Consider the following 16358-nt stretch of genomic DNA (forward strand, 5'->3'; position numbering starts at 1 on the left):
TCTGTTATTTGACTTTCTAATTTAATACTTTTCATCTATTGTTTGACTTTCTAAGTTACGAATTGGGATGCACAAAAACAAATCTAAAGTCAAAAGAGGGAGATGGTAATCTCCGAAATAAAACTACCAACCGAACAACTTTTCTCAACAGGTACCTTTCGAGAGGTAGGCAGCCTCTTTAAATTAAATGCAAAAATCAAACCAATTATCCGGTTATACCTACCTGAGAGGATAGGTATTCAGTAGGAGTTACCCATACCTAATACACGAGGATGGTAGTAACCTCATAAAATAATTACTAGAACCGAATATTAAAATACAGACAGTCCTCATCCTAAATTTGGCATTTCGAGTAGACCTTACATATATCTCACATGATAATTGGCTGAATGGGTAGGCACACAACCTATCGTTAAAAAGCAGGCTAAATGTCGACAAGATCGTCGTGTGTTATCTATGTATTGACCTAGAAAGGGATGTAAATCCCCGACGGCGTGGGAGTTACAACGTTTTCTAGAGGTGGCACGTAACTTAGGACCTTGCGTGTCACATTTTCGCGACTAGATTCGTGACAAGGGATGTCATGGTTTTCCCCTTCTACACTCAGTAAAGTAGGTTATCCTGGAGGTGTATGAGATTGGGGCAATTCTGAAATTGGTGATGAGACCTGGTTTTCTTTATTCTGGCGTGAAGGTTGCCGATTTGGAACAAGGGGAGACCCGGCCGGTTGTGATATCCAGACACGCAGATATCGATCGCCTTGCTCAAATTATCATCCATCAGTTTTGTTTGGTAAGAGGAGGAGTCAATCTTAGCTTGAAAAAAATTCATTCCCTTTCCTCTCCTTCCCCTCCCAAAATATATACATGGATGGCGCCGACAACTAACACCGTAAATTTATCGTATGTATATCACATATATAAAATCTAACACTTTATTATACTCACATAATCCTATGACAGGTAGACTCACGTAGCTAGTTTGAAGAGCAGGCGACCCAGAAAAATCAGGTTTATGAGATGGCTTTAAAACACAGCGGTAATGAATTCAACTCACTCTATCTCAAAAGAACCAAGGGATACCACACATACATAGATAACTAGGTTTCTAAACCGAGAAACAAAAAACCAACACAACGTTCGGTGAAGCCTTTTTATACTGAACCGTCACGTGAAATGAGTACTTTCAAGGTCGTACGTCACGTAGACAAACTAGGATGTACACACTTAAAGGGGTGTGAAATAAAGAAAAGACGGCAGGGAGGACCTTCCTACCCCGGATATATATATAACCAAAGCCTTATGGAAAAGTTACCTACGGGACTTAAGGAAAATTTATCGTAGAAAGAAGAGAAGGAAAAGTTTGAAGTAGAAAGGGCTGATCATTACAAGTCTCACTGGCTCCAGACGGGAGCAGTTGGGACTCTTGTGAGGTATTCACTATAAAAAAAAATATAAAAAAAAAAACATAGTCAACACTCACCAGAAAGTAAGACCCTAACAAAGCTTCATTGATAGTGTGCCAACCAACTTTGGAAGTCAAAGAGAAAGATTATTCAAATACTTTTTTACCTGACTTGTTACCGGCGCTTCTGAAGTGAATAGAGGTAATGGAACGCTGCAGCATACGCTGGACCAAGCAGAACTTCTGCATTCAGATCTCCTCAGGAAATTTAAGGTATCCGAAGGCAGGGGCTTTGGTCCATCGAACAGACTCTTAATGCTTGGGCAGTTGTCGAGTTTTATGCAGATTCCTAAGGTGCCGTCCGCAGCGGTGCAGGAGTTGGAAGCTTGTGGAGGAGTTGGACGTTGAGGATAAAGTGGGCGAGAGGTAGTAAGAGTTGGAAGCTGAGTAAGAGGTATTAGACGCGAGGTGCTGGATGCAGAAATAGAAGAAGGGCAGCACACTTTGACATCTATAAACAGTTGATGATCATAAATTAATTTCATTTCATGAAAAAAGAGCCACTTGTGTGCTTAACCAACCAGAAACTTATAAAAAAATGTATTCATATAGAAAATGGAATAAAAAAATTTAAAAACTTCTGTTGACAAATTTTGGATGAAAGATATAATAATGGGCTTTAGTATTTCCTTGCTATAACAATTAAGAATTGATTCAAAACACACATATTCAAATTCCTCTAATTCAAAGTACCCTTAATTTTCACCATCGGAAAGCGTAAGGCCTCCTGGGTGGAGTTTACCTATTTTAGCTATTTTGAAATAAGTAAAGATGTAAGTTGTTCCTTATACGATGGTAAATTTGTAATAATATATCATTTTCGAAATAGCAACGGTATTTTACGAAAACATTTTGTGGAAACAAAAACACAAAAGTTTAGAGGATTCATGAAGTTTGGATTATTTTGTTCCAGAACAAAGATGTTTTATCACGATGGAAAGGAATATGTGCGGTATATTGTGTGTCCTTGAATTCATCGGATTTCAGAAGTTGTGGTAAGGGTTAATTTGTCGAAACTTATAGTTACCTGCCGCGGATATTGGAGGGGCACTGCATTGTGAGTCTTTCAGCATCTTTGTCTGACTTGGGCTCCGACTCTTGCTCTGCAGAATGCTCAGCAAAGTGGGGCATTGTGTTATAAATACACACTGTCCCGATTCCTGGGATGGAGTGGTACAATGACTCTCTGGAAATATTTAAAAGTTGTTGTCTTAATTTGTCCTGCACAAAAAAGGTCAGTTAACAAACCAACAGGAAATATTTAATCAGAGGCTCAGAGGTACACTATCGCGCGTCACATCATGAGAGATTTCACAGAAGGGCAGAATCTGTGCTTTCAGATTGAAAGTAGACAAATCAAAAGGTTATTATCTTTTCCATTGATAATGCACTTGCCGGAGTATGCCATTATATCAAATTGAATCTTCTGATTTGGAATATAACAAAAATACTTATAGTGGACATGCGATAGTTAACCTCTGAGCAACAGTATTTACCTTTCGAAAAGGATGTTTAGTTTCATAATAAATATAATTTTTTTTTATTTGATTACCGCACAAGAGTTCAAACTGCTCTCAACCGTCTGGAGCCAGTGAGACTATGGGATTCCAAATTTGGGTATATTGTGAGTCTGAAGGAAGTGGGGAGCAGAAAAAGATGGGGAGATAAAGGTGGGGGAGTACCAAGTTATGTCACCGAACACGGCAAAACCCTTTTCAAGCAAAGTAAAGTGATTGCGTAAAACCCATATTTTCGATTACCATAATGCTATGGTATTTTCAACTGTTATATTAATACTCTCAATTTAGAAAAAAAAATTCAATTTTAGAAATTAAAATAATGGGAAGAAAAATTTATATATTACAATAATTAGAAAATCATTTTGAACGACTCTCTGTTAAATTTGTTCCCATAGTAAATTGCACCCTTTTTCCCTCCCTCCCTTTCCCCTCCCACCATTCCTTCTTCCCTGAAGAAGTGAGAAAAAACTAAACTAAAATAGATATCGGGACCTCAAAAAATTTTGAAATAAGTCAAACAAACTGTCAAACATGCGTTGCAAAGTCTCGTCTAATATAAACAGAGAGACGAATCCGGAAGTAATTGCCAATATTTTCAAAGTATATTTCGCGACTACCACGCCGACCATCTCCTCAAACGAAAAGCACTTTACTGCTTATGATGATATTGACCTCACAATCACTGGAAACATGGTAAAATGGCCATTACAAACATGAAATCCCGAACATTAGCAGGGCATGATGACTTAGGCATCGAAAATATCAAACATGAAGGGGTAGAGATTTTGAATCTACTGCAACACTGTTCACCGACATCATAAAAAGTTGTTATTTACCAAAAGATATGACAAAGATATTTATAATAACGATAATAAAATCTAAACTGTCAGACCTAACTTTACAGTAAAACTACAGACCGATATCCGTCGCCACCACCATCGCTAGAATATTTGAACGGGTTCTTTTAGACCAAGTTGGACTAACTAACTAACTAACTAACTAACCATCACGCCGTTTCCCCGCAGGGGTAGGCAGAGAGGACGGACCGCCAAACAACTTGGTCTTGGCACACACTTCTTGCCTCATTTACATTCATACATCGTCTCATACATACTCTTCTATTATTCTGACTCTTGACATGGCCCGACTCTAGTATCTGATTCACTTGATCGTGCCATGTCTTCCTCGGGCGTCCCCGACTTCTGCTACCATTCGCATTTGCATCATATATCCTCCTTACACTCCTATCTTCGCTCATTCGCTCTACATGCCCAAACCATCTAAGCGTCCCTTTCTTAATCTTACTCATTACGCTTACATCAGCCTTGCACTCTTTGCGGATCTCCACATTCCTCACACGATCAAACATGGTTTTACCACACATACGCCTCAGGGATCTCATTTCAACAGCATTCAATCTACTTTCATCATTTCTTTGCCAGTTCCATGCCTCACTTCCATACATCAAGGTAGGTACCAGCACTCCGTTGTGGACTGCTAACTTCGCTTCTTTGGACAGTTTTTTGTTAGCGCCAACGGCGTTCAGTCCTCCATTAACGGAATTACCTGCATTTACCCTTCTTTCAATATCTCTGTCAGCCTTCCCATCTCTCGTAAACATACTTCCTAAATACACAAACTCATCCACCTGCTCCAAGTATTCCTCATTCACAATTATATTGCACACTGTTTTCGTACTCTCTCTTTCAAACACCATTACTTTAAACTTACTTACATTCATCATTAACTCATTCTTCATGCATACTTCGTTCATCCTAGACACGAGAGACTGTGGATCTTCTATACTATTAGCAATCAGCACCGCATCATCAGCATACAACAGGCAACATACTTTCAAATTATTCAAATTCGCGCCCAATCCCACCTCTTTCAATTCTTGCATACAATTATCCATGTATAGATTGAATAACCACGGTGACATTACGCAGCCTTGTTTAACACCTTTTGTGATATCAAACCACCCCGTAAAACCACCGTTTACCCTAACACATGCAACGCTTCCCTCATACAGAGACGCGATTGCCTGAGTCAGATATGTATTCACTCCATACTTGGACAACACCTTCCATAGCATTTTTTTTTTTTTTTTTTATTTTTTTATTTTTTATATATACAATAATATTATTATTGGGTTTATAAAAACAGTTTATTTTTAAACAAGTTCTGCTGTGTAATTATTATTACGCGTGACAGCTGTTTCGCCCTCTGAAGGCATTATCAAACTGTGGGTAGCCCACTTACAGACGATAAATTTATATTATTTCTAGGTAGGTATTTTAATTTCATTTACTGATTTCTTAATTGATTTCTAAGTAAAATATCAAAAATTATTAATGGTTATTACCCCAGCAAAGTTTCCCCAATTAGTGTAATGTTTAAATTTGACTGAATGTCTTTATGTTAGTTATTCCCAAACGATGACTCATAGGGTTATTTTAATAGCATAATTAAGTACTTCATAGTGCACTCATATTTGCATTAGGTTTGAAGATATCTAGTAGGGGTGAACGAATTATATTTGTTTGTTCATTAATTAGAATAGCTTTTGGATTATTAGAGTTTTTGTTAATTTCTAACTGCTCTAAAAGATTCAGTTTACGGCCTTTATTTTGTATGTGTAACGGAGTTGGTTTATTATTATCATTAAGTGAGTGATTTTCATCTAGGAGATGTTTGGCAAATTGAGATTGTATTTTATTATTATTTTTAAAAGATCTTATATGTTCTTTAAACCTAGTGTTAAAGGACCGGCCCGTTTGTCCAACATAAACAGCGTTGCATTCGTCACACTGGAGTTTATAAATGCCACTATTTTGTAATTTGAGTACCTTACTTTTTGAGTTTTTAAGAGATGATCCTAAGTTGTTATTTGTGCGGAAGGCAATATCTAAACCACACTTTTTGAGGACTTTGGCAATTTTATTAGATGTCTGTCCGATGAATTCTAAACACCCGAATTTATTATTCTATTACCCTAATTTATTATTATTATTGAAACAGCTGTCACGCGTAATAATAATTACACAGCAGAACTTGTTTAAAAATAAACTGTTTTTATAAACCCAATAATAATATTATTGTATATATAAAAAATAAAAAAATAAAATGGAGTTCTACAAATTAAACTTAATAACAATAAAAAAATACCTTCCATAGCTTTTTCCTGTCGACTCGGTCGTATGCTTTTTGTAGATCTACAAAGGCACAGAAAAGTTTCTGTTTTTTTGCCAGAAACTTCTCAGTGAGCATACGCAATGAGAAGATCTGGTCCATGCACCCCCTTCCACTCATAAAAGCACCTTGCACATCCCATATTTTATCTTTTGTTTCCTTTCTTACTCTTTCAATCAAAATTCTACCATACAGCTTGCCAACTGAACTTAGCAGGCTAATAGCCCTATGATTCCCACATTCCATACGTGACCCTTTACCTTTGTATAATGGCATTATCACAGCCCTTCTCCAGTCTAAAGGCGTATAACCTTCCTTTAAACATTGGTTAAAAGGATTGCACAACCATGTGAGAATTATACGGCTACCTCCTTTAAAATATTCAGCAGCAATATTGTCAAACCCGACAGCCTTACCATTCTTCATACATTTAATCGAACTTTCTATCTCATCCATGCTAATTTCGGTAACATTCACTCCATCGACATTCATATCTGATTCACCGCTAGAATCACTGTCACTCACTTCGCTTTCGAAGACTTCCTCGAAATAATTCATCCATCTATCTTTTATTTTTTCCTCATTCGTCAACATTTTTCCATCTTTTGATTTTATCACTTTCATGCTTCCGTTTTCTGGGCCACTCCGGGACTTTTTGACTTCTTTCCAAAACAACTTAATGTTTTCTTGGAAATGGTTTGTCATTTTCATTCCTTCTTCCTCTTCCAGGCGTTTCTTTCGTTCTTTCACTCCAACTCTTACTTTTTTCTTACATTCCTTATATACTTCTTTCGCTCGATACTTTTCTTCGCTGGAAGCACTGCCAGCCGCAATCAGACATAACCATGCTTTCTTCTTCTCTGAGACCAGTGCTTTAATCTCATCATCCCACCATGCATCACCTTTCTTCCTACCTTGCGTACTTATTCCACAAACCTCCCTAGCAGATTCACAAAGACACACTTTTATGTGGTTCCATGTTTCGTCTATGCTTAGACCATCCATTTCCTTCGCATTCAATCTTATCTCTGCACAATTCATATACTTACTTCTCACATTATCATTTTGTAGTTTTTCTATTTTGACTCTTGTTGGAGTTAGTACCGTTTTCACTTTAGAGCGCCAACCGCGAAAGAGGTTTACTCTTGACACTACAAGAAAGTGGTCAGTTTCGACCTCAGCCCCTCTGAAAACTCTTGTGTCCTCGGTAACAGCTCTCAACCTAGAGTCAACTACTACAAAATCAATAATTGACCTCTCATTTCCTCTTTCCCACGTATATTGGTGGATACCTTTATGATCAAAGAAAGTATTCGACACAAACAGGTTCTAACTGAAACCCCAACTGAAATCAAAAGACAATCGGATGGGTTTTAAAAGAGAGTGCTCCACGACTCAGCCATATTCTGCGTAAAACGGATGCTAGAATACTACAGGAAGAAAAAAACCACAATATACGCGTGCTTTCTGGACCTCAGTAAGGCCTTCGACCGATTCTACCACCCATTATTAATGACAAAACTTAAAGAAAGAGGTCTACCATGGAAAATAGTACGAATTCTCGACATATGGCTCCGTCAACAGGAAAACCTCGCAAAATCCCTTTGTCTTAAAAAGTGGGGTCAGAAAAGGAGGACGTTTGTCCACAGTATTGTTTAACATATAAATGGATGAACTAACTCATATTTTAAACAATGCAGGGGTAGGCTGCCATATCTACAATGCATACTTATGCATCTACGACGTGAGTTACGCAGACGATATGGTGTTGATGGCACCGTTAATAAAGGGACCACGAATTTTCCTTAAGATTTGCGAAGAATTCGCACTACACTTCGCAAACAAACATGAAATACAACGCGAAAAAGATAGCACTATCGGTCATTAAACACGTACAAGGACCCAAAAATATTCCCCCAGCCTTTTTGAACGGTGAGCCTCTCACAATAGTGGAAGCTGCAAAATATTTAGGGCACATCATCACCAATAATTTGACGGATGATGTCAACATCGACAGGCAGAGGCGAAAGCTGAGCATAAAAGGAAATATGCTTAGTAAAAGATTTCGACTCTGCATTCCGCAGGTGAAAAGAATGAGCAATGTTCACGGAACCAGGGTGGCAGGAAAGAGGGGAAGGATCAACAACAACTCGTTATTTTTTTATCTTTTCCGATTTTATGTCCGGGTTAAATCTTCCCCATAGGAAAAACTAAACCCTTCTACACACTTTTCCACAAATGATCATCTAGTGAATCAATATTATTCAAGTGCGTTATATAAGCAAAAACAATACAAGAACATCACGTTGTGATGGTTTGAATACTCAGATAAATAAACAAACGATAAAACGAAACGAACGTGCTCCAAAAAAAATTTTGTTTGGAATAAGAACATAAGATTTATTGACGGGCGGGCCTTGGAGTAAACATGTTTCCACGGGAAGGAAGAAAGAAATACAGGCAGTCGATTTTTGAACTTGGATACGTTGACAGCTCCGAGAAATCGATACAAATCAAAAGTGTTGTGGGAGATTACAGTTAATTAGTGAATTCAGATGGTGTTAAAAGTATTGTGGAATATTGAATTAAAGTGAAATATTATTGAACCGGTGTTTGTGTGAAGTGGAAGTGGTTGTACTCAGTGAGGAAAGGAATAATTGGATAATTTGTAGAGCGCCGTTTTGTGAAAAATCATCCCAGGGGCGCTAAGAGTTGGGCGATCGCGATTATAATATAAAATGTGTTTATTATATTATAATTATAAATGTGTTTATTATATTATAATTATAAATGTGTTTATTATATTATAATTATAAATGTGTTTATTATATTATAATTATAAATGTGTTTATTATATTATAATTATAAATGTGTTAATTATATTATATTATAATATTAAACGTGATTTCGTAAATATGTAGTTCAAACTAAATTACTTGTCTTAAAAACATGAAAATAATAATAATAATGATTGCGTTTTAAAACAGAATGAACGTATTTAAAGGCAGGAAGTTTTTAATCGGGCTAGGGAGGAATTGATTTGGCGAGATGGCATTCTATCCACGGAGACCGAAAACCAGAGAATCAAACAAATCATAAACTCGGGTTCGAATCCTGACAGAGATTAGGGAGGTACAATTTTATTTACAGAATTATTTAATTACCCTTTTAAAGGCGTAGGGAGGGGACCAAAATTGAACAAATTGCAAGGATTTCGCTAAAATGAGGAAAGAAGCCGATAGGGAGGAGATCGAAAATTAAACTGATTTAACTATATAGTGTAACCCGGTAAGCTTCACGCTGAGAATGAGAGATGACTAACTGGGTGAGTTTTTTTTATATTATTTATTAAATTCCAGAGGACCCTTTTAAAAGACGGATACAACCGAGGTACAGGAACTAAGTTAACGACACCTGCCGCCCAAATAATGTTATCATTAAAAGGAATGTGCTAGGCGAACTGTCAATCAGCTGTGAGCGGGAGCTAACGACTTTTTCATATGTAGGCCGATAACTTTTGTTTTAGGGGAACGCCTTGGACCGAGGGTTATATCGAGAATTTGCCTACCTGCCGATCTGTTATTCTTTTAAAAAATTACGAATCAAATCATGACGTTGTCCCTGCGGTAGGTATTGAATCGCCGACGAAACATTAAATACCTATTACAAATTAGGCCAATCAATATAAATTCGCAGTATAAAAATACCTATCTACAGGGTACCTACCACAACACTGGCGTACAATTGAAACAGCGAACACTATGAGGGATAGAGGCGTTTAGGCTACGGCAGTGTACAGTCAGTCGAAGGAGAAGTTTTGATAGCGTATGACCGCCCGAATAGAAAGCGATCGGATGCAAGCAGACAGAACAAAATTTAACACTTTTCATCTATTGTTTGACTTTATAATTTACAAATTGGGATGCACAAAGACAAATCTAGAGTCAAAAGAGGGAGATGGTAATCACCGAAATAAAACTACCAACCGAACAACTTTTCTCAACAGGTACCTTTCGAGAGGTAGGCAGCCTCTTTAAATTAAATGCAAAAATCAAACGAATTATCCGTTTATACCTACCTGAGAGGATAGGTATTCAGTAGAAGTTACCCATACCTAATACACGAGGATGCTAGTAACCTCATAAAATAATTACTGGAACCAAATACTAAAATGCAGACAGTCCTCATCCTAAATTTAGCATTTCAAGTAAACCTTACATATATCTCACATGATAATTGGCTGAATGGGTAGGCACACAACCTATCGATAGAATCGGGCTAAATGTCGACAAGATCGTCGTGTGTTATCTATGTTATTGACCTAGAAAGGGATGTAAATTCCCGACGACGAGGAAGTTACAACGTTTTCTGGAGGTGGCACGTAACTAAGGACCTTACGTGTCACATTTTCGCGACTAGATTCGTGACAAGGGATGTCATGGTTTTCCCCTTCTACACTCAGTAAAATAGATTTTCCCGGAGGTGCATGAGGTTGTGGCAATTCTGAAATTGGTAAGGAGACCTGGTTTTCTTTATTCTGGCCTGACGGTTGCCGATTTGGAACAAGGGGAGACCCGGCCAGTTGTGATATCCAGACACGCAGATATCGATCGCCTTGTTCAAATTATCATCCATCGGTTTTGTTTGGTAAAGAGGAGGAGCCAATCTTAGCTTGAACAAATTCATTTCCTTTCCTCTCCTTCCCCTTCCAAAATATATACATGGATGGCGCCGACAACTAACACCATAAATTTATCGTATGTTTATCGCACATATAAAATCTTACACCTTGTTATACTCACATTACCCTACGATAGATAGAATCACGTAGCTAGTTGGGGAGCAGGCGACTTAGAAAATAAGGTTTATGAAATAGCTTTAAAACACAGCGGTAATGGATTCAACTTACTCTATCTCAAAAGAACCGAGGGATACCACACATACATAGATAACTAGGTTTCTATACCGAGAAACAAAAAACCAACACAACGTTCGGTGAAGCCTTTTTATACTGAACCGTCACGTGAAATGATTACGTTCAAGATCGTAAACCACGTAGACAAACTAGGGTGCACACACTTGAAGTGGTGTGTAATAAAGAGAGGGGCAAGGGTTTGTAAAGACGGCAGGGAGGACATTCCTACCCCGGATATATACATAACCAAAGCCTTATGGAAAAGTTACCTATGGGACTTAAAGAAAATTTATTGTAGAAAGAAGAGAAGGAAAATTTTGAAGAAAAGTGCAGATTATTACAACGTCAACTCACCAGAGATCAGATGGGAAAATAATTCACCGACTCCAGATATTTTCATATCAGAGAGTTCGGCTCGGTAGAACTTCTAACAGGGCCTATAAATCCTACTGATCCCTCAACATAAATACATAGAAAATCTTTCGTTTTCCTACATGTTTTTAAAATGACTGATTTTTGCATTTTTATATATAAATTTTTTGATAGATCTAATACGCCTAAATTTTTAAAATTATTATATAATTATAGGCGAGCATCTCAAAATGAGTTTCCTCCCGTAACAGAATAACTAAAAACCTCCTATAGAAAGTCCAGTTATATATTGATTGTAAATATATCACAATATTAAACATATTTGTAATCTCTGATGGAGCAAAGTAATTATTGAAATCACCCGATAATCAAGTGTTAAGTATTAAGAAGAGAATTAACAGTACACTACAAAACTTATTGTTGATTATTTTTTACGATATTTAGTTGCCGTTTCGTCCGGGTTTTACTATTGATAGAGCGTGCTTTTCTTATCACAATGATAAATTCATTGGAATTACCAGTCATAAGTCTCGGCCTCATAATATAAGTTAGCAATCTCTTAGATTTTAACGAAAATCTGATATAGCCTTTATTGTTTATGGTTTTTAGTAAAAACAATGGTTGTTTTAAATATAATTTTATTTAATGCTTCCGATTTTGTTGTCCGGGTTAAATCTTCCCCATTGGAAAAACTAAACCCTTCCACACACTTTTCCACAAATGATTATCTAGTGACTAGTCAATCAACATTATTTAAGTGCATCATATAAGCAAAATAAATACAAAACAATACAAGAACAACACGTCAACTCACCAGAGATCAAATGGGAAAATAATTCACCGAAACAGATATTTTCATATCAGAGGGTTCGGCTCGGTAGAACTTCTAACAGGGCCTATAAATCCTACTGATCCTTCAACATAAATATTTAAAAAATCTTTTGTTATCCTACATGTATTCAAAATGACCGACTTTTGCATCTTTATATATAATTTTTTTGATAGATCTAATACGCTTAAATTTTTTATTTGATTATATTAGTTTTAATTATTTGTATCTAACTAAAAGTTCAGAAGAAATAATTTAAATAAAATTTGATTTTTTGAAATATTATTTTTTAGATTTATTTTTACGGCTAAGTTAAAAAATAAAATTAAAAAATGCAAGGTTAAATATGTTTTTTTAAATAAAAAAATAGGGTAGTATAATAAGTTTTTGTTTAAATTACTCATAGGATCACTTAACCATCGTAGTGATATCACTTGGCTAGTGCCTGGATAGCATAAAACGTCCTAACCAAGGTGAGGTCAAACCTTTGCTAGTTAAGTCCTCTATCACCGCAAAGTAACATTTTAGAGAGTAGGAGGAACTCAAATATGCTCCAACTCCTATATCTCTGAGGGTTTTGAAGCAAAGATTGGATGGTTGGTTATCTCTAGACTTCAAGAGGAATTCTACTCGGAAAAGGAAAACCTACAAAGTCGGATTAAATGTTTCAAATACCCCTTTATTTCTGATTTCATCTAAAATCTTCCCAACATGCCTTCCATTAATATGTTTGGTGTAATTCTAAATGACCAGCTCAGGCACGGGCAATAGATCGATGTCATAGTCAAGTTAGTCTGTCAGAAGCTTATAGAAGTACTGTACACTGTACAGCGCCCGCAGATACTACATGTTGTACACAACGCCCCACTGTTGAATTTAGCAACCGTCTCTGGGCTGGGCCCCTAATATACTTGGAACAAAAACCGTTGACTTTGGTCAGAAACAGGCAGTTCGTTTGACAGATTACCCTATCTAAACAAACGGATTTCAATTGATATTCGACTAAGATAAGCCCGCTCCATATACGGACGAAAAACTTCCCAATAGCTCCACTAAATCATAGGCACACGCGCTACTCACCGAACTTTGGATGCATTACTCCCAAGACAAGAACCACATTCGCTCAACGTCAATTCTTCTTGTTAATTCAATATTCAAATGGCTCGTCGCCTCCAAAATTTTGAATGCATTGATCACCAATGTCAAGTCATCTAGCAGTTGTCACAATTTCCTTTTGGTGTTCAGAGTTAGTAATTTGAAAGGGGCAAACCGTAGAGAACATGGCTTCTCAAAACTGAATTTTTCACACTAATTTCTTTTTTTCGTTCTATTTCGCATTTTATTTTATATGTTTTTGATATGTATCCGAAACTCAGATAGCCGAGCCGCCAGACTCCTCCTATCTGGACTGCCCGGGCTTTACCCTTGCAAGCAAGTTCCAATTCAAAGGAGGAGTCTGCCTCTATAGTCGAGCTGACGTCAACTGTGTACGACTATTGAGTCTGGAAAACTCCAGATTCGACGTAATGTGGGTGCGCGTCAATCTTGCCAGTACGGCAAGATTCTACGCATGTCTATACCGCTCCCCGAACCATAGCGAATCAGACACTTCCGAGCTCTTCAAACATTTAAGAGATACTATTGATGATCTCTTGCCCCGCTACCCTTTGGCCGAGTTTATCGTTCTGGGGGACTTCAATGTTCATAACGAACCATGGTTGAAGTTCTCTGGCCCAACGGACTTGGCTGGCCGACAGGCGGAATCCTTTGCCATTTGCTACGGATTAGAGCAACTGGTTCAGGAGCCTACAAGGGTTCCTGATGTCCAGACTCACCGTTCCAATCTGTGAGACCTATTCTTAACTACTGTGCCACACGGTTATAAGATTGACGTCACAGCGCCTCTGGGATCATCTGACCACTGCCTAGTGACGACATCAATCCCCGTTAGCCTCAGACCAACCAATGAGAGGCTGAGGAGAAAAGTGTGGCACTATAGGTCAGCAGATTGGTTCGGTATGCGGGCCCATTTCAACGCTTTTCCGTGGTCAGCTGTTTGTTTTTGGACTTCGGACCCTTCAAGATGTGCCCAGGAGATTGGTGAAGTCATCAAATCGGCGATGGATGGCTTCATACAATCGACTACTAAAGAAACTGGTGTGGGCTCAAAGCCGTGGTTCAGTCGACAATGCTTCGAAGCAGTTCGACGAAAAAACGCGGCTTACCGAGCCTACAACACATCTCGAACGCCCGAAAGCTGATCAGCATACAACAAATCGGCAAAGGAATGCAAGAGAATCATTAAAAGGTCAAAATTTGAACACGACCTGCAGATCAGCAAAAAGCTGGCTGCCTGCCTGCATGGCAGGCAGAGCATTCTGGTCCCTTGCGGGCTCAATAGGTCGGAATTTTTGCAAACCCAGTTTGCCACCTCTTACCAGACCTGACGGCTCACTAGCAAACACCGCCACCGAAAAGGCTAACTTATTAGGGAAAATGTTTGCGGAAAACTCGACCCTCGATGACGGAGGTGCTGTTCCGCCGTCGGTTCCTCACTGCGGCTTCTATATGAAAAAGCTGAGGATCCGGCATCGGGATGTACTCCAAGTTATTCGGGGGCTCGATGTTAACAAAGCTATTGGACCTGATGGAATACCTGCCCTGGTATTGCAGAGGTGTGCTGCGGAAATAGTTCCAGTTTTGACAAAGCTCTTCAAAATGTCCCTGAAGTGTGGCACTGTGCCCTCTGGTTGGAAAAAAGCGGTCATTCACCCTATTCCCAAGAAAGGTGACCGCTCCAACCCGGCCAACTACCGCCCCATAGCGATCACATCAGTTCTGTCCAAAGTGATGGAACGTGTGATCAACGACAAACTGCTCACATACCTCGAGAAGAACAAAATTATCAACGACCGTCAATAACGGATTCCGGCGGAACCGCTCGTGCGGTGATCTTCTCGCGTATGTCTCGCATGTTTTGGGGGCGGTGCCTGGAACGTCACGGTGAGACCCAAACGGTCGCACTAGACATATCCAAGGCCTTTGACCGGGTCTGGCACCGAGGACTTGTCAACAAATTGCCTTCTTACGGACTTCCCGCATCCCTGTGTACGTGGATCGCTGACTTTTTAAGGGATAGGTCGATTCAGGCAGTTGCTGACGGTTTCACCTCATCTTCACACTCTATAAATGCTGGCGTCCCACAGGGATCGGTTCTGTCTCCGACTTTGTTTTTGTTGCACATCAATGACCTTTTGACATGTGCACCGATTCATTGTTACGCGGATGACAGTTCAGTTCATGATAGCTTTTTGTTTGACAAGCCTCCAAAGGGCACACAAACTCCAACGGCTCGTAGGGCTTTGAAGCAGAGAATGGACGGTTATCTCGAGAGTATTTCCTCCTGGGGTAAAAGTAATCTCGTCGAATTTAATGTTTCAAAGACCCAATCCTGTCTGATTACGTCTAAAAGGGATCTAAATGATAACCTAGTCTCCTTTAACGGAAGCAATCTTCGGAACAGGCTTTCCATTGATATGCTTGGTGTAACTATAAGTGACCAGCTCAGGTATGGGGGCTCCATCGAAGCTAGAGTAAAGCTGGCCTCTCAGAAGCTGGGCGTACTGTACAGGGCCCGCAGATACTTTAATAGTACACAACTGCTAACCCTATACAAATCGCAAGTGCGCCCTACTGTCGAATTTGGCAGCCATCTCTGGTCCGGAGCCCCTAAATACCTGAAAAAAACCCTTGACTCTGTGCAAAAACGGGCGGTCCGTTTGATAGATTCCCAAATCTTAACAAACGGACTGCAATCTTTAGAGCACAGGCGTCAGGTAGGTATGCTGTCCTTGTTCTATCGGTATTACAATGGAAGATGCTCTGAGGAACTAGCGTCATTGATCCCTTTGGCACCGGTACGTAGTCGGGATACACGCCAAACGCGTGCCCAACATTTGTACACGGTTGACACTTGTCACATGAGAGCGGGTCGCTTCTACGATTCGTTCTTAAGTTCAACAGCTCGGCTGTGGAACGAACTGCCGGCCTCTGTGTTTCCTCCCTC

The 16358-nt window shown here is 38.9% G+C and overlaps 1 protein-coding gene across 1 annotated transcript in view; it reads right to left on the bottom strand.

Annotated features, from left to right (window-relative positions):
- The window catches only part of LOC149411792 (phenoloxidase-activating enzyme-like), a 49291-nt gene that overhangs the window by 18053 nt on the left and 14880 nt on the right, over nt 1–16358 (bottom strand). The window contains exons 2-3 of the mRNA XM_089646560.1: nt 2492–2650; nt 1572–1915 (exon numbers count right to left, since the gene is read on the bottom strand). Of these exons, the coding sequence (XP_089502686.1) occupies nt 1572–1915; nt 2492–2650 (503 nt within the window). The remainder of the gene's footprint in view (nt 1–1571; nt 1916–2491; nt 2651–16358) is intronic.

Source organism: Hesperophylax consimilis, chromosome 24, assembly GCF_061612785.1.
Source record: "Hesperophylax consimilis isolate HC1 chromosome 24, BYU_Hcon_1.0, whole genome shotgun sequence".
Classification (NCBI taxonomy): Eukaryota; Metazoa; Arthropoda; class Insecta; order Trichoptera; family Limnephilidae; genus Hesperophylax; species Hesperophylax consimilis.